General features: G+C 41.9%; 1 protein-coding gene and 1 long non-coding RNA gene across 2 annotated transcripts; both read left to right on the plus strand.

The window, feature by feature from the left end:
* Nucleotides 1-8,065: 8,065 nt before the first annotated feature.
* Nucleotides 8,066-13,263, plus strand: EEF1E1 (eukaryotic translation elongation factor 1 epsilon 1). The gene is made up of 4 exons (XM_083747460.1): nucleotides 8,066-8,222; nucleotides 10,424-10,624; nucleotides 11,841-11,936; nucleotides 12,646-13,263. Exons 1-4 carry the CDS (start codon nucleotides 8,112-8,114, stop codon nucleotides 12,781-12,783), a joined length of 546 nt encoding a protein of 181 aa, XP_083603586.1. The 5' UTR covers nucleotides 8,066-8,111; the 3' UTR covers nucleotides 12,784-13,263.
* A 1,171-nt stretch (nucleotides 13,264-14,434) lies between these two features.
* On the plus strand, nucleotides 14,435-16,065 carry LOC310848441. Its single transcript, XR_014566398.1, has 2 exons — nucleotides 14,435-14,639; nucleotides 15,600-16,065. It is a non-coding gene; the product is annotated as an uncharacterized lncRNA (long non-coding RNA).
* The last annotated feature ends 2,762 nt before the right edge of the window (nucleotides 16,066-18,827 follow it).

The following is an 18,827-nucleotide window of genomic DNA, read 5'->3' on the forward strand; positions in this document are numbered from 1 at the left end:
TACTTCTTTTCTAAACTATTACCAGTTATCTTCTCAATCTGTTGTATTCACTGCATAGTTAAGTATTATCAATAACTTTTTAAAAAGTGACTAGTATAATAATTGTGTGATCTCATACATAACTACTTCATGTAGGCTTAAGGCTGCAGTTCTGTGCACACTTAGGCTGCCATCATAATTCCACTTACCTGGGAGTAAGCACCATGGAATTCAAAAGGACTTACTTCTCAGTAGACATTGTGAGGATTGCTGTTTTGGTAGTAAGACATCAGAAAATAAGATCATTCTGCATTTCAAGTAGAAATCCTAATCCAGCCCTCCAAACCCATTTTCAAGGAGCTCTGGAGAAATGTGAAACATGGAATATATTTGAAATTTCCCTTCAGGAAGGAGGCATCAGAATGAAAAGCAGGATGCACATTCAGTGAGGAACCTCAACTTGACACCCCTTCACTACCACTGCACACAGCAATTCAAAGCTAAGAAATGTTAAACAAAATGGAAAACCCAGTCTATTTGCAACACAGTCTTTTACTCGCAACCACAGTGCATCACTAGTTTTGTTTTCATCTGTGTTTTTTTTAAAAAACATATGCACTATTTTTCCATCAAGAGATGTGCAAAGCAGTGCATGATAATGAAACAGAACAATACAGTTTGTTAAAAAACGCAGCCCTGCTCTGTGAGAGGCAGTTGGCAGAACCACAGTGCAACCCTAGGCAGGTTCATTCGCAAGTAGGTCCCACTGTGTTCCACAGGGCCTGCTCACTAGTAAGCATATTTAGGACTGCATTGGAAGCTGCCTTGCACCAAGGCAAACCATTTGTCTATCCAGCTCACTACTGTCTACTGGCAGCAGTTTTCTGGGTTTTCAGACAAGTTTCCGGACTGCACCCTTCAGCTCTGAATTCATAATCTTTGTGGACCTTCTTGTTCATAAGCCATTGTTTGCCTAATCTGCTGAGCCACCATTTCATGGCAAAAGAAAGAAAATGGTAGTAAAGGAACAAACTGCTATATATTTCCCTTCAGTTGATCCTCAAAGAAGCCATTCTGCCCAATGCAAGGCTCTCAAGAAATAAAGGATTTTCTTCGCCTTGTGCTTCCCTTTTCAGTTTGCCATGCAGTATCACATTCTGTCCCCAAAATGCATCATACTGTATGCATATGCTGATGTCAATAGAGATGTTTTCCTTGGCTGAGGTTAATGTCAGCTTAGAAAAAGAGCTCTGACAAGCAGACACAGTCTTAAATTCATAGAGAGAGACACAAATTCAGTTGTCCTTATGCAAGCTGATAGATTAAATATAGATTTGCACATAGCGATCATGTCCACTATGATGTTTTTCGGTATGAGAGAGTTGTTGTGCTAGGAGGTTATATAACAACTAGCATGGGGCAAAATCATGAGCTTTTTTTTTTAAAACCATCTCTGTGGAGAAATAAAATTACTTTGCGGTTTGATAATCCAAACTGCTCTTTAGCAGTTTACAAAAACTCCTGTTGTATCCTGCAAGTGTAAATTACAAAAAGCAACATCGTAAATAGAGCTCCCATGAGACTGCGTTGGACTTGGGCCTAGGAGATGAGGGCTGAAACCCATATATTGCAGCTCAAACTAGAAACTAATCAAAAGACGACAGACATTTTTTACCCCAGTTTGGTTTGATGGTATCATTCATACAAATATACAATACCTTTCCAGATCCTCACCACCACTGACAATTATGACTGGTGTAGATAGTCAACATACCCTCCAATATCCCACTGATCAAAACTAGGAAGCTCATTTTTTGGTCCTGAGCTCTTGCAGGCAAACCAATATGGAATTCATTCTTCAAGTGTTATTTTTCTAGAAAAAGAGGTGCTGGAACTCTCCATGAACACCTCCCTTGTTCTCATATAAATGGCAGTGGCACCCACCTGAGAGATGTCAAAACTGAGTTCCAGTAAGTTCTGGCTGAAAAAAAGAGCCCCTGGCTACAGCTTATATGGTTGTGAAGTGAACCTAGGGAGAAACCAGCCAACACAAGTTGACGACCTGGTTCATACTACATAAGGATCGGATGCACTGATAATAGTGTGTCTTTCTGATCCCCTAAAATCTAGGGCTATGAAGAGGTCCCTTAAATGGATTTTGAAGCACTTGTGCAAACAAAACTAAGGCAAAACTTGAGGCAGAACCCAATCACTCTGCTGGTATCCGGAAAGCCATTCTCAAGCAGTCCTCACTGTAGTGGTCACATGAAGCCTATCACATGAAGAAAACTGGCACACTTTAGGGTTAGAGCATGAGCTGTGAGGGGACACGGGTGGCGCTGTGGGTTAAACCACAGAGCCTAGGGCTTGCCAATCAGAAGGTCGGGGGTTCAAATCCCCGCGACGGGGTGAGCTCCCGTTGCTCGGTCCCTGCTCCTGCCAACCTAGCAGTTCGAAAGCACGTCAAAGTGCAAGTAGATAAATAGGTACCGCTCCGGCGGGAAGGTAAACGGCATTCCCGTGCACTGCTCTGGTTCGCCAGAAGTGGCTTAGTCATGCTGGCCACATGACCCGGAAGCTGTACGCCGGCTCCCTCAGCCAATAAAGCGAGATGAGTGCCGCAACCCCAGAGTCGGTCACGACTGGACCTAATGGTCAGGGGTCCCTTTACCTTTACCTATGAGCAGGAAGTCAACGCCCATGCACTCACTGGCCTTGGGCAGGTCCTTTTCCTTCCCTCTACCCTGCTGCGGCGGTGGCCCTACTTACAAGGTTGCTGTAAGGAAAACTTAAATATAAAGCACTTCTGAATTCTTTGTAACACTTACAAGTTATTGTTATTAAATTAATGCCTAATGGGGGCAGGGAGACCAGTGTAATAGAGAATGGGTGCTAGTATTGCATGTTCAGGCAACCCCCCATTTTAAGGGGCAGCGTTGAGGTCACCCCTCTTCCTGGGGCGAAATCAGAACATCGGAAAGACATTCTGTTGCAAAAATTTCACGACAAGCTGCCATCATCTCCCGTGGGGCAAATCCAGGAGCCTCCTTGCTGCTGAAGATGTGCCAATGGACCCTGCCTCAGGTGCTGACAGCACTTCTTTAACACATCCGCGTCTCTAGCACAAGTCTCGTTCACAACAGCAGCTGCTACTGATCGAGCTGCTTGCTGGTTAGAAGTCCCTCCCTCCCTCTCTCTTGGCTAGAAGGCTTTCGGAGGCTTCATAGACTGGTTTCCTATATGGAGAGATGTGGTCCGCTTGCTAGTATGCAGTGCACATTCAAGATGCCTTGATCTCAGGATAAGGATCTCAGGTAAGACAAAACTGGAAGTGAAAGACGTCTTGTCATCCGGCAGGCCCTTCCTTTCAACATTACGGATTAGATTGGGCTTGAATTTATTCGCTGCCTTTCCACAAAGGGAATCATGTTCAAGGTGGCTCACAAGGTAAACAAGGGGCAATAAAAGCAGTTTTTAAAAAAGCAGTAAGCATGTGTGTATATCAGCAATATACATAAAAATCAAATAATTTATTAAAATAAATAATCATTAAACAAAAATGTTGTTCTAGAAAGGCAGGGCCTTAGGAACCTCAATGAATCAGTCAGTTCAAGCAAAAACTGCAGTCTTTTTCACACACACATCCCAGTCTGAAGTCCACGTGAAAGTGAATAACGGCAATATCTCTGTGTTTAATTGCATGGAGGTTGAGGCTGCAATCACACACAGACTTAACCTAACACAAGCCTTATCCACAATGACAGCTTGAGTAAATATGTAGAGGGGAACAACCACAACATTGTTTTTAAAACGTGGAGGTTTGTCGTCTGGAGAGCAGAAGAGACAGATGCAAATTATTATGGGTGGGCATTATAAACATTGGGATTGTGGAAAAAATAAATAACAAATAACAAATAAAAGGGAGGGTGGAATGGGGCTGTGTGTATCCAACTGCTACGGGCCCTTTTTAAAGCCCGTCTGTGCAAACTTGAATTCACCTTTAACCATGCCACTGTGGCATCAGAGATTAAATATGGTACAAATGAACATGGGAGAATCAGCTTGGGCTAAAATGTCTGGAAGTCGGCACCAGCTGTTAATTACATTTGTATTCCCCACTTCCATCTTATCCTCACAACGACCGTGTGAGGTGGTTAGGCTGAGAGTGTACAATTCTTGGTCTCTCTCACTGCCAAATCCAGCATTTTATTTATATATTTGGTTGCTTTGGCTCCCTGCAAAGACTGAAATGCTGGTTATGAATCACTACGAAGATGCTTTTTAGGAATCTCTGATCCAGAAATAACTTGCATTCCCCATGCACACCTCTCCGTGGAAAATACAAGACAGAGTAGAATGCACAATCATAGCAAGATAAAATGAAGATTTCCTTCTATAGGGGGACTTGAACTCATCCCAATGGCAAAGGTTCAAGGGCTGAATTAGCAACAGGAAAAAGATTTGCCCTAATGTATTAGTTTCGAAAGACTTTCCTTTCATATGCCATCCAACTTTGTATTCTTGATTTATAATTAAATCTCCAATACCCAGTGCAAACCGGAAGCACATGCAGGCAATATCTAGCTGCATTGTTTAGCTTTGGCCTTAATTGGCGAGGGCTTCTGCAATGTTTGAGACTCAAAGCTACATTGACAAAAAATTATGGTACAGCTAACAGCAAGATGACACACTCAAAAATTCGCTGGCAAGAAAGGCTCATTTTAACAGATCCTACAGTGACATCCATAAAGCTGTCAGGCTTTCTCCGAAGGACAGTCATATCCGCTTCATGTTTCATGCGCCAAATTAATTGTTTCTGACGTTTAATTTATAACCTAAGGTACTTTCAAGTTAAAACTTGACTATGATAACAGTAGATTAGAGTTGCGCTCTGTTTGACAGAATAGATATTTCAAGTTCTTTCCACTGAGACTGAGGGTCCTGACATGGGTGTGTGTTGCACGCGCATGAACCCATATAGCAAGCATGCTCACAGAACACGGATCCCTCTAAGCAAAGTGGAACTGCACCATCCATCGCCCTCCCTCTCCGAGGCATGTTGCCATCGCCATGCTTTAATCATGAAGCTCCATCTACTGGAACAAAGGAGAAATGCACACCAGAAAAAGCTCAGGTGCATGCCTGCATTGTTTTGCAGTCCAAAGAGAGCATATTTTTAACATGAATAGGTGGAAATCCAAGAAATAAGTCGTCTACATTGCAATATACATCATGCTGAGCAAAATGTCAAATGCACTATGTATTGGGGGACTGCATGATATAGACATGGCAAGCAGGATTATTCACAAAAGATAGCTACATGGCAGTCAGTGGAGAATTTGACGTTGACTTCAGGAGCAGTGGCATTTAGATATAGATATATAGATATAGATATTTCTTGATTTCCACTTACAAAGATTTCCTATCTAAGCAGCAAAAAAAAGTCCCTAGAAATAGTAGGTGTATTAATAATAATAATAATAATAATAATAATAATAATAATAATAATAATAATTTATTTATACCCCGCCCATCTGGCTGAGTCTCCCCAGCCACTCTGGGCGGCTCCCAATCGAGTGTTAAAAACAATACAGCATTAAATATTAAAAACTTCCCTAAACAGGGCTGCCTTCAGATGTCTTTTAATGATAGGATAGCTGCTTATTTCCTTCACATCTGAAGGGAGGGTGTTCCACAGGCTGGGCGCCACTACCAAGAAGGCCCTCTGTCTGGTTCCCTGTAACCTCACTTCTCCCATTGAGGGAACTGCCAGAAGGCCCTCGGCGCTGGATCTCAGTGTCCAGGCAGAACGATGGGGGTGGAGACGCTCCTTCAGGTATGCATGACTAATCAGCAGGTCTGTTAGATGCTAAGCTCCAAATATTTTTGAAAATCAAAAGAAAGATCTGCTACACAATATATGACCATGTTTTGATGGTGGCAGAATAGCAGGAAATTGTGCTGGACTGCAATGTTCTTTTGGCATTTGGTACCAGAATATGGGTTAATGGGGCATTCATGTAAAAACTCACATTATCAGTCAAGGCTGCAAAAGAATTTGGTTAAACTGGATTGCACATGGTTTCTGCGTACTTCAATAATTATGATGATGATGATGATTAATAATAATAATAATTTCTTCCCCATAAGGTTCCAGGGTGTATTACAGTGTTAAAATAGTGTTAAAATCAGCTAAAATAATTAATATTAACAAACCTACAATATAACCAACAGCCCATCATATCTTTTTGGAAGACAGGTTGGGATTATTGCATCTGAACAGGGTCAGCACTCACTACTTGACCTAGGTGGAATCTACACACATATAAAAAAAGCTCTGAAAATGCTTTTTTAAAGAAACATTTTGAAAAATAAATTGAATTTTGCATAGCTCACTGTCGCCATCTAGTTTCACATTTGTGTATTGCATTTTACAGCACATTTAAAACATTTTATTTGCAGCTGTGTAGCTGAGTCCCTAGTTCACATCATCACAGTAAACCCTAGCCCAAGTGAGAGCAACAAGCCACAATCACTTGCCTAGTGTTACATCTGAACCAGGGATCATGGTTTGTTTTGCTCAAGCAAACCCCAATGGATATTGAGTAATTGAACAATGAATAAACCTTGGCTTCACATTGTAGTCAGTTTGGATCAAAAAGGACATTTCCAAGGGAGGAGCATAGGCATAGTTGGTATTTATGTTAGATGGGCAGGATTTATGTTGGGGGGGGGGGCAGAACTGAACTATTTGCGAGGTGATTGGTCAGTTAGGTTTTTTTTACTTACTTGGGGGGGGGGCAGCTGCCTCCCTGGCTACACCCATGGTCCAGAGGGTATGTAAATTTAATAAAAGAAACCACCCTGTGATCCTCGGATGGAGGTATAGAAATTAAACAAACAAACAATAAATAGTCTACAAGGCAGAGTCCCCTCCTGCTGTTCTTCCCCCCAAAAAATAGGAATTCAATGGCATGCTGCATTTGATTCTGAGTTTCTATACAGCCACCAGGAGTAGCAGCAACTAAAACCACCTTATGCAATTAAAGAGAATAGCCAAAAAATGATCTACAGGCAGTAACTGATGCTCAGTAAGATTGCAAAAATGTGTGAGAGGATCAAACTTATGTTGGAAATGTCTGGAAGTTGAAGGATCATTAATACACATGTGGTGGCTATGCAAGCTTGCAAAGAAATTTTGGGGGATGGTTTACAAGGAATTTTTGAAAAGTTTACTTTAGATTTACAGGGGATCTGACAGATGAATGGGAGATACGGTTTGTCAGTATTAAAGGACAGCTAAATAGAAACATAACCCCAAAAGTTAGGACCAAGATTCAAATCCTGACTGGGTAACTTTGCTCACTAGTAACATTGAACCATGAGGACGAGATGGTTGGACAGTGTTCTCGAAGCTACCAGCATGAGTTTGATCAAACTGCGGGAGGCAGTGGAAGACAGGAGTGCCTGGGACAGGTGAGGCTGCTGACCTCTTATTTTGGCTGCATATTCCTTATTTTCGAGGCTGCTGATCTCTTATTTTCAAATCTGAAAGTTGACAGCTATGTAGAGGAAGGGGTGGAAATTTATTTGGGGATGCAGCAATCCAAAGAATATGAAACAGAATGTCAGTGAAAGAGAAGATTGGGACAGTCTGCTCACTGACTGGGCACGTGAATCCATGCCTATACTGTAAATGTGTGCAATTTTAAAAACGAAAACAAACAAGCAATCTTCTGAGGACGAGGAGGAGAAAGGTCTTATGGCATGATCCAGTTCCTTCGTGCAGCTCCTCCCAGATATCTGGCAGCCTCTCGCTGGAGAGATGCACGCTGCTTTTGCTGCCCCAGCACACGGGACTGCGACGGATACCGCTTTAAACCGGCAGCATCCTCTTAGGCGCCAAGTAGGCTGGGCTATCAAGGGGCGCGCGCGTGTGTGCCCTCTCGCGCATGCGCGCCAACGCGCCCGCCACCTTGCCCACGTCAGTCCTTCCCCGGCGTCTTCTCCGATTCGGCCGGGGAGAGAGTCACGCCTCGCGAGGGGCGGGACTAAACGAGCCTCCCCCAATCGCGGCGCAGGCCGCTCGGCTGAGAGCGCCCCGCCCCCTTCTTCTTCCCTTTCGCCGAAAGATGGCGGCCGCCGTCGTGGGGCCTGGCCCGGCCGCCGAGGAGCTGAGCCTGCTGGAGAAGTCCCTGGGCTTGAAGAAGGGGAACAAGTACAGCGGGCAAGGAGAGCGGAAGGTGAAGAGGGACTGGGGGTGCCGGGGTGGGAAAAGGGGGCTGGCGGTTAATGGAGGGAGGGAGGAGCTGGCTGCCTTCGCCAGGCAGACCAACCGAGGCGCGTTTGAATGGAGATTCTCCTCAGAACTGGCTTGGAAGGGGGATCCCCAAAGCTCATCTAGTCCAGCCCCCTCTGACAGATGGTACTATGAACTGGGCCGGTGCCAGGATTTTTTGCAGCTCTCTAGGCAAAACTAACTGCATACACAAAATAATTGCTAACTTCGCAGGTGTCTCGTGGGGGGGGGGGAGACCCGAAAAGTACAGCGCTTGAAACTGCAAGAATAATTAGCAAGAATAAGTAACCCGACTATTCACACACACACATATGTATATATAATTTTTATTTATTTTCCATTTAATAATATAAATTCACATCATTCTTATCCACTTTACCTCCCTGGCTCTTTAGATCCTATCGACTTCCTTCCCTCCCGGCTCATGGCTTTCAAAATTAACCTTTATATCATTGCAATTTGCACGTTTTCCGATTCTAATTACACTCATTACAAAATGGCTCAGATTTTAAATAAATATAGAAAGGTATACAAATTCTCATTAAAAGTCTTCAGGCAATCCTACTGATGATGTTAACTGCTTACAATAATCTTTCAGATCTCGTATAAATTTACTCCAGTCCTTTTGGGAATACTTGATCATGCTGGTTTCGGATTTTTCCTGTCAGCTTTGCCTGTTCTGCAAAGTTAACCCGACTATTTGATTGCCTTTCTCAAATGCAAAAGAAAACGCTAAGGCACACAAATCCTTTTGAATAATCTGTGAGCCTCTAAGGTCCCTCTGGGGGCTGCGCCCTAGTTAGCCTCATGATAACACAGGCGCTGGTTATTAGCAGTTTATTTTGGGGCTGCGATTTGCACCCACCCCACTGAGCGTGATGGGACTTGCTTTCTGCCCGGACGTGCACGAGGTTGCGCTGGAAATGTTGTCAGAGGCTCTGCCCGCTCTCCCGTTGCCATTCATTTTAAATAAAAACTAATCTACATGATCTTAAATCTATACATGAGCACCAATGGATGACTTCTCATGCATCTTTTTCTTAACTGCTTCCTTCTCTTCACTGGGGCATAAGAAACAACAACATATGTTTCTGTTGTATGGCTAGGCCTTAAGAAAGTGTCTCGGCTTCTGATGTTACAACTTTGGAAATGAAACATTGGTTTTGGGCTATGTCTGTGGATTGCTTTTCTCCAGGTTGGCTTCTTTGGAAAAGGGAGTGAATGGGTGTGCACCATTTGATACGCATTCATCAGATCTGAGTACTGCAGTTAACAATTCCATTGGGGGGGGGAGTGTTTTAAATGTCGGAACACTCTTATATTGGAGAAAATGTGGTCTTTTGTGAACCCTTCTCCAAAATATGTTAGGTTGTTTTTAGTAGATTATTTCAAACTTTCATGTGCATACTGAAATGGTTCTTTCTGGGCAACCCTTAACCAGGTGGTGGTGCTGGATGTATATGAACTTGAATGTGGTTCTTGCTGATAACCCATGGATGCTCCTAAAATAATAACAAATAACAATAATAATTTTATTATTTATACCCTGCCCATCTGGCTGGGTTTTTCCAGCCACTCTGGGTGGCTCACAACAGAATATTAAAAACACGATAAAACAACAAGCATTAAAAACTTCCCTAAACAGGGCTGTCTTCAGGTGTCTTCTAAAAGTCAGATAGTTGTTTATTTCCTTGACATCTGATGGGAGGGCGTTCCACACGGCAGGTGCCACTACCGAAAAGGCTCTTCCTGGTTCCCCATTACTTATTTTGTAGGAAATCAATAGCTGAAATACTCCATATTGGACCCACTTGTATTTGAAATATTATGAAGCAAGGCTTTGGGCCCCTTGGTGTTATTTCTCCATTCAGTTTTTCAGCTTTGTGTGGGTGTGTTCTGCTCAAAATGCTTTAAAAAACCCATGTGTAGAGGGTTATAAAACTGCATTTCTTCATGTAATCACTTGAGTCTAGTCTTAATTCATTTATTAAATGGGATTAATTTCCAAGAAATTTAGTTGGATTTTTATTTCACACAAGGTAGCTTTTCTTTTATAAAATGGAGTTTGACAAGATGCCTTGCAGCAGAAGTTCAAATATTGTTCTACATCCGAATAACTGAATTGGCTTGAATTCCTTCTCTTAGACTCCTGTACTACAGATGAACAATGGCCCCAGTCTGACAGGACTGACAACTATAGCCATCCATCTAGTCAAACAAGCAAAGAAGGAACAGCTGCTTGGGAGCACCGCAGAAGAGAAAGCAATAGTTCAGCAGTGGTTAGAATACAGAGTAACGCAAGTAGATAAACAGTCCAGTAAAGAAGATATTCGACTAATTTTGAAGGTAAGAGTAACAATTTCTCACACTGAAAGTTTGGATCTCAAGGTAACATAATTGCTGGGTTGTTTCCAATTAAGTTTTACTCAGAGTAGACCCACTGAAATTAGCAGTGTGCTTATTATAATTTTTTTGCTTTTTTTGCTTTTTTTTGCTTTTTTTGCAATATGAACTGAATTTAACCAGTGGCAGTTCATATATAATATCTCTTAAGGTATTCATTGTAGTTGACTATCCCATTGAAATCAATGGGATTTAAATGTGTGCAGCTTCGGCTGAACAATGCTCTGTGCTTAGTACCAAATTTTCAGTCTGATTTTACAATCGTTCTAATTCTTAGTTATTGGATTGTGTGACTGTCCTCTTGAAAAGAGCTGTCATTCACTGGTAACCAGTGGAAGCTGCCCATTGGAACCAGGAGACAGACCAACAATAGGTAGGGCCAGAGTCAATAGCAGCCGGAGTCAACTAGTTCTGGTTGTGTCCCCATCCTCCTCTTTGCTGAATTCTGCAAAGGTAGCGCTGAGACTTGAGAAGGAAGCTGACAGCCAAGGCACCCCCTGAACTCATTGTAAAGAAGGAAGGAGGCAGGTGGGAACTGGTTGAGAGCAGTCTGAACTTGGTGAGGCAGTGCCCCATTAGCCCTTATGGATCATCCTCCACTACTTTTCTTCCATCCTTAGTTCATGTCAACTATTCTGAGTAAGGATACATTATGCCTATACAGTGGTACCTTGGGTTAAGTACTTAATTTGTTCCAGAGGTCCGTTCTTAAGCTGAAACTGTTCTTAACCTGAAGCACCACTTTAGTTAATGGGGCCTCCTGCTGCTGCCGCTGGAGCGCGATTTCTGTTCTCATCCTGACACAAAGTTCTTAACCCGAGGTAATATTTCTGGGTTAGCGGAGTCTGTAACCTGAAGTGTATGTAACCTGAGGTACCACTGTATATTATAAGGAACTGTTGGGAGAGGAATGGAACAACAATTTTCACTCTGTATTTTCAGTCCCTGTCTGCTTTGGCACCCTGAGTCAGCATTGAGCAGAGTGGAAGAACTGGTTGAGGAATTGGGAGACTTGCCCAGACTACATATTCAATTACTCTGTAGTGATTGTGCATACATCTGTAGTGATTGTGCCTATCAGTCATGGTGACAGTATGTGGAAGAGTATATTTTAAGTATTTCTCCTTTTTTGAAGTGCATTCATTTTGTTTCTTTCTAGGACCTGAATTCATACCTTGAAGACAAAGTCTATATTACAGGACACAATTTTACTTTAGCAGATATTTTACTGTACTATGGACTGCACCACATCATAGTGAGTACAAGCTTGTTACAGCTTTGGTTGGGAGATGCCTTTCTCCTTTCAAAATTTGATTTCCGTTCCTCTGTCAATAGTAACTTCAGAAGAAAAGGGTCATAACGTTTCAAGGGTTTTCCCATTATGTTAGTGTAGAATAGAAAAACGTTAGGTGTTTTCCTGACTGTATTTCCATAATATCAAGGTTATCTGTATCTTATATATCTGGAGCATGAAAGCACAAATTGGGGTTCTTCCCTCCATCTCTAATACTTCGGGGTGGAATGGGGGCAAAGGACCAGTCCAAGGTCATCCATCCTGAAGTTTACTCCCGCCCCCCCCCCTTAACCTTTGAAAATGCTGTTTCCATATTTTGCAGCTATTACATTAGCAAATAGAACAATACGCACAGAATAAATTGTATTATTTGAATATTGGGGGTGGCAAAGTTAACAAAAGTAACATATCTTGGGTTAGGCCAAGTTTATGTGATAGCAGAACAGATGAAACAAGAACAATAAAAGAACTCATGGTTTTTTGTTGTTGCTTAGGACACAGGATTGGATCATGATGATAAACTAATGAAGAATCTTACTTAGTATGAAATCAAATGCATGAGCCATACTTCCACAATTCAAATTTTGAGACCTGATTTAACAGGTTAATGGACACTATATATTGCTGTTAATCATAATATGTGAAACTTACTTTTTCTTCCATTATTTAGGCCGACCTTACAGTGCAGGAGAAGGAGAAATACCTTAACGTCTCTCGTTGGTTTAATCATATTCAGCATTATCCAGGTATCCGGCAACATCTGTCTAGCATAGTCTTCATCAAGAACAGACTCTATAATACACATTAAGTGCTATGTTAGGATTTCCTAGGAAGTGAAAAACGTCCTTTAGAACGACTAATGTGCAAGCCTTGGTTTCTGCCATTTCCATATGTGAAGCTGAACAGTTGGTGCCTAAAGTAATAAAGTTGCATTGAGTAGCTGTCTAGAAATACGGACTTCATTAAAACAGTTGTTTTGGCAAATTTCAACAAGTGAAATGTGAATCAAGCTTCTTAAAGTAGAACATTTATTTTAACCATACAGATACATAGGAACTTAGCTTTTATCGTATGGAAACGTATAGAACTTTTACTGCAATATGTCAGCTGTGCTATTGGTCTGAATTGTATCATGCATAGTACTCCCTTGTATTTTTCTCCTATGAATGTTTACACTTGTTTTGTAAAAAGTTAACTATGAAAAAATATATTGTGCCAATAATTTTGAAGCAGAAGCCAAATGTATTGGTAGCAAATCATATTTATGTGATAAATTATTTTAAAAGCCCTTGTTTTTATTATTTATTTCTAGGGGTTGGGGGAAGATAGAAATTGATACAAAATATTAAAGTTTCAAGGGTGAATGGAATAAGGAACTAATCATTTAAAAACAAAACTCATACTATCTTAGTTCCACAGAAACTTCTTCATTATATTTTCTGCTATTTTCAGGCTCCTGCCTTTTGTGCCTTATTATTTTCAGGCAGCAACTTATGCCCAGTGCAAACAAATGTAGGTGGTCCTCTCTCTAGTTTAGGCACATTCCGTGTTCAGTAAGAGGAGCTGGTGTTTACATATTACAGAACATTTAGGAATTGTTGACCTGCAGAATGGTTTGCAGGCATTTGTTAATAAACACATCTCTGTTGGTAACCTGACTGGTACCGGAATAGGAAGGTACCCAGAAACTCCATGTGTATCATTCCTGCCCTCCTCAAGAAGGGTAATATACACAGTGGATTGCATAAAACTGCATGAATGGAACAGACTTTATCTCCTGCCATTCTAACAAATGGAGGCCAACTGTATCATTTTGCGGAAGCTGCTACATACATAGTGTCCAGGTAGTAGATAGTGTGAGACCTGCCACTTTATCCCTTTCTTAGCTGCTATTATTATTTTATTTAGAAGAATTGCACTGGCCAGCCCCATTTTAAGTAACAACAAATATTCTGCTTTGCTTTTATGAGAGAGCACCCCCCCCCCATAGTTGGATAGAATGAAGAGCATTAACCTAACCTGGGGCTTTAAATCACTGTTCACATTTGATGAGAAATGTATTTATTTATTCCTCCTTAATTTTATCCTTACAGTACTATGTACACCGGGATGAAATGATTTTCAGTCCATTGTCAGGTGATTTCCCACACCTTGTAATGGGTTCAGACATGTGGCAATCTGTCTTGGTTCCGTCTGGTATGAAACGCTTTGTTTTAAAGTGGCAGAAGAATAAGAATCTTGCTATGCACAGCAAGGGATATGGCAGTGCCATGGAAAAGTACGAAATTCAAAGAGTGATTTCGAGGTGTCCCATGAAAGTACCATTTATATATTTACATACTGTTGGGTAAATCACTGCCTTTCAGCCTAACCTAACTCTCAGAGTTGTTCTGGAGATTAAATGAGGGAGACAACTATGTGACCATCTTGAGCTCCTTGGGGGGAAAAGGCGGGGGGGGGGAGGAAATATAATAAACTTAAATATGCATTTATAGCCATGCAGTCTCAAAACAGGTTAGCTACTATTACCATTAGTAAGATAATACTATTTCTTTGATTTAAGCAGTACGGATACAACTTTGCCCTATACCATCACTCATAGGAGTTAAGTTGTCAGAAAACAAAAGATTGGGAAGAAAAGTTTTAAAAGGTTTTTGCCTGCAGGTAGGACAGCTGCTATCTCTTATCTTTTCTAGTGATAGTTTCCATTAAATTTATAGGGATCTATTATCCTGCTTTAAACTGTCCTTACTCTGGACTGGCCATATTTCACTTTTTATCTTTTTCTTTTTTTGTCATAGAATTAAATACATATTCAATCCTTTCTCATTTACATTTTAAAAAATAAAAGAAAAACTGCCTCCCCTGTTTCTATGGACTTTTAACCATCAATCTAAAACTTGTAGAAATATGGCAGTTTAATAGATTGGTGGCTTTTTAACTTTTGCCCTTTGGAGAGCAGTATTTCTTCTCGGCATCCATAATTAGACAAGCCTGCTGTTCTCCATTATCAGAACACTCCATTTCATATATCCTCCCTACACTTTAAACACTTTTCTGTGCATTAGGAACCATAGTGCTATACTTCTGATGTAGTGAAATGAAATTATGTCCTTTCACTTTCAAATAAATCGGGTCAAATCTTTATCACAAAGCATTTATAAGAAAGTACCCCTGTTGTATACTCGTATGCTTTTTGAATATACAGATTCTTGCACGCACTCTCACGTACACAACCTTCGCATTCTAGCACTCCATGTCATGTGTGGTGGATTTATATCATTAGCTATAGCCCCCGAGCTTCAGAGTAATGTAGAAAGAAGTTAAAGATTGGAGAGGGAGCTTGATTTTGTAGTGATTGCTTGTTACCGCTTTGCCTAGCATTTCTGCAGGCGTAACTTTTATTTCCTGTATGGGTAGTGACTGCAATCATTTCAGCTGCTGCTGAAGAGAGCCTGGCTCATCCTTCCCTCCCCAGAAAAAAAGGGGGAGGTTGGTAATTTTTTATTGTGGTTGCATCTTAAGGATTCCCCCTTTTCCATTCCTGTGTTACCTTGGCCCCCTTTAGGAAGATATAGAGCCATTAAACTTTCCATTTTATTGGATGAACTAAATCTCTTTCAGCTTTTTCCAGTCTCATGATCTAACGTGACAGCTCGTCGGTGATGTCTATTCCACTTCAAAGAGGCAGGTAGCCTAGGGCCAGCCAGCTGTATTGTGGATTCCGTGGATTTGGCTTGCTGTTCCTGCTGGGTGTCATCTGTCTTCTTAGTCTTGCAGTGGGTAATTTTTGTGCTCCCCCTAACATCATCTGCCTGAGCAGTTCCTGCCTGGCAGGCCTGTCTGTCCAGGTTGAGCATCAAATATGGTAACCGTATGACTAATCTGACAAGGCAACTACTCCAAAGAGTGCAGCCCCAGGCCTGCTTTGACCAAGATCATCATCACAGCCCACAAACTTCCAACAATCACGACCACGGTCTCAGTCTTCCATCACAGATGCTGCCCATGGACTTATTCGGCTCACGCAATGTATGTCTCCCTTTCTGCTCCCCCCCCCAACCCCTCTCTTAAAGGCTGTCATTCCAAATCTTTGTGTGTCGTGAGAAGTCTGCCTCAACAGGTTTGGGTTTCCCTGCCTGTTGCCAGCATTTGACTCAAACACCGCCACTTGGATGAAACAATCCTTTAGTGGATTATCATTGCTAGACAGCCTGTGGGAAAAATGACAGGACTCGGCATGTTAATCCAAAGATTTTACAATCCAGAAAGCCGCTAACACTAATCATAAATGGCAAGATGATCCCTAAAAGAGAAAGCGGGTTCCCTAGCAAGGCAAAAGTGACACAATTTGTTTAGTAAATCTTCCCAAAACTCTATATGATGACTACATATGTTGATTTTCATGCTCAGAGCCATAAATATTCCCAGAGCTTTATGACTTGATGACTCTATCGTATGAACTGACAGGTACAGGATCTGCAAACGCTGCCTTTTTATAACTACTGCCTGCTTTCCTTTCCATTAGAAAGAAAAAAACCACTTCGTTGACTATAAACTGTGACAAAATTATGTGAGCATACAATGCAAAAAAGCAACAACCTGAATTGTGCACCTGTGCACCAGACCCTATTTTATGAAAGCAAAATTTGTGGCTTTGAAGGCCACCTGTTACAAAACTGGCTGCCATTCAGTTCAGTTCTGTAATTCATACATTGCATTTCCCCCCACTGCATAGAAATATCTCTATAGAACAAGGCATTTAGACCATCATGTATGAAATGTAGCCTGCATGTTTTGCTGTATGACTGCAGGAGGCATACACTTGTGCCGAAATAGCCGTTTCGCTATCAGAAACATATGTGCTCTTTCCTGTAGGAAAATTATCTCTGTGCAAGGGGTAGGGAAACAGATATGAGACACCTCGACATCTGACAATTGGTTGCAAGGTGAAAGTCCTGTCTTTGGATACAAACTGGTGCTAAAATCTTATTTGGTGATTGGAGCAGATAGGAAGGAAATTCTCAAAGCAACACCTAGAAAATTGACACTATATTATTGGCGGTGGGGGAGTCAAATGATCAACAACATTATGAATAACCAGTGGATAGTGCTGTGACAAAAGCACACTACAGAATAGCCGTAGTTGTGGGCGAGTAGCAAATGCCACCTGCCTACCATAAATAAATAATAAATAAATTTTATTTATATCCCTCCCTCCCCAGCCGAAGCTGGGCTCAGGGCGGCTAACAACAATCAAAATAATCCAACATTCTAAAAACATTCATTATAAAATTAATTAAAATCAAATTGATGGCAACCATCAATTCTGTGCAGATTGCCAGAGGAGGGGGTCAGGCTGTGCCCTGACCAAAGGCCTGGTGGAACAGCTCTGTCTTGCAGGCCCTGCGGAAAGATGTCAAGTCCCGCAGGGCCCTAGTCTCTTGTGACAGAGCGTTCCACCAGATTGGAGCCGCGGCCGAGAAAGCCCTGGCTCTAGTTGAGGCCAGCCTAACCTCTCTGTGGCCTGGGATCTTCAGGATGTTTTTATTTGCAGACCATAAATTTCTCTGTGGGACATACCACTCCCCTCCAATGCCTGTTTTTAATATTTAACGCTGTACTGTTTTTAACACTTGATTGGAAGCCACCCAGAGTAGCTGGGAAAACTCAGCCAGATATTAATAATAATAATAATAATTATTATTATAAATCACTTCACAGCTGACTCTAGTGTACCTTTCTGTCAGCTGCCTTTACACCTTGGTGCTTCCTCCTCTATGGAGGGAAAAACATGGGTATAGTACAGCTTACAGGGGCCTTCTGTGCAGTCCATGCAAGTGTCCAAGACAACACCAGCACCAAATTTTCTTGCTTCCTACTGCACTGCCCTCACCATCAGAATTTCACTACCCACAACCAAAAGAGATGCTATCTACATAAACTATTCTTCCTCTGTACAGCTCTTTGGGTTAGGTGAAAGGGAAGTTTGTGCAATATTGGTGTTTGTGTGTACAGTGGACGCTCGGGTTGCCAACGTGATCCATGTGGGAGGCACGTTCGTAACCCCCAGTGCCACGTCTGCGCATGCGCGGGTTGCGATTCAGCGCTTCTGTGCATGCGCCGAAACCCAAAAGTAACCCGTTCTGGTACTTCCGGGTTCAGCACGGTGCGCAACCTGAAAGCACACAACCTGAAGTGTCTGTAACCCGAGGTATGACTGCACAGTATTTGGCTTTTTCTACAGCTGTTCTTGATGCTCTCTCTTTATGGTTCTGGTGTCCTGGTGTGCCTGAGGAAAGATGGAGGAGGAGGTGGATAGGCAATCAGTCTACACCTTAAATGTTTTGAGCGACAATCCAAACAATCAACAGTGCTTTTTATTTTATGACATGTTTTTACCGTCTGTCAAGGGCAGATTCACACCATACATTCAAAGGGCACTCAGAGCACATTTAAAGCACATGAATTACCACAAATCATTCTAGAACCCTATAGTTTTCCCCTCACAGACCTACAATTTCCAGTACTCCTAATAAACTACAGTTCCCAGGGTTCTCTGGGAGAAGTTGCACATTGTAAATGGGCATTCAATTTGGATTGAGTTTAAAACCCTCTTAAAAGGCTTTCAAGCTGCTTTTAAAAAAAACCCAGTAAAAATTTAAAATATAAAAACAAGCCACGTGCACTATCACCCATCAACAAAGGCTGCAATCCTAAGGCTTGTTGTTTAGTCGTTTAGTCATGTCCGACTCTTCGTGACCCCATGGACCAGAGGACGCCAGGCCCTCCTGTCTTCCACTGCCTCCCGCACGTAGGTCAAACTCATGCTAGTAGCTTCGAGAACACTGT

This window comes from Podarcis gaigeae (genome assembly GCF_964106915.1).
Source record: "Podarcis gaigeae genome assembly, chromosome: 7".
Lineage (NCBI taxonomy): Eukaryota > Metazoa > Chordata > Lepidosauria > Squamata > Lacertidae > Podarcis > Podarcis gaigeae.

Bases quoted from the DNA above. Each gene is read 5' to 3' on its own strand.
- EEF1E1 (XM_083747460.1), top strand. From the start codon at position 8,112: ATGGCGGCCGCCGTCGTGGGGCCTGGCCCGGCCGCCGAGGAGCTGAGC. The intron at 8,223-10,423 runs GTGAAGAGGGAC...TCCTTCTCTTAG, and splicing joins GCGGGCAAGGAGAGCGGAAG to ACTCCTGTACTACAGATGAA. The intron at 11,937-12,645 runs GTGAGTACAAGC...TCCATTATTTAG, and splicing joins ATGGACTGCACCACATCATA to GCCGACCTTACAGTGCAGGA.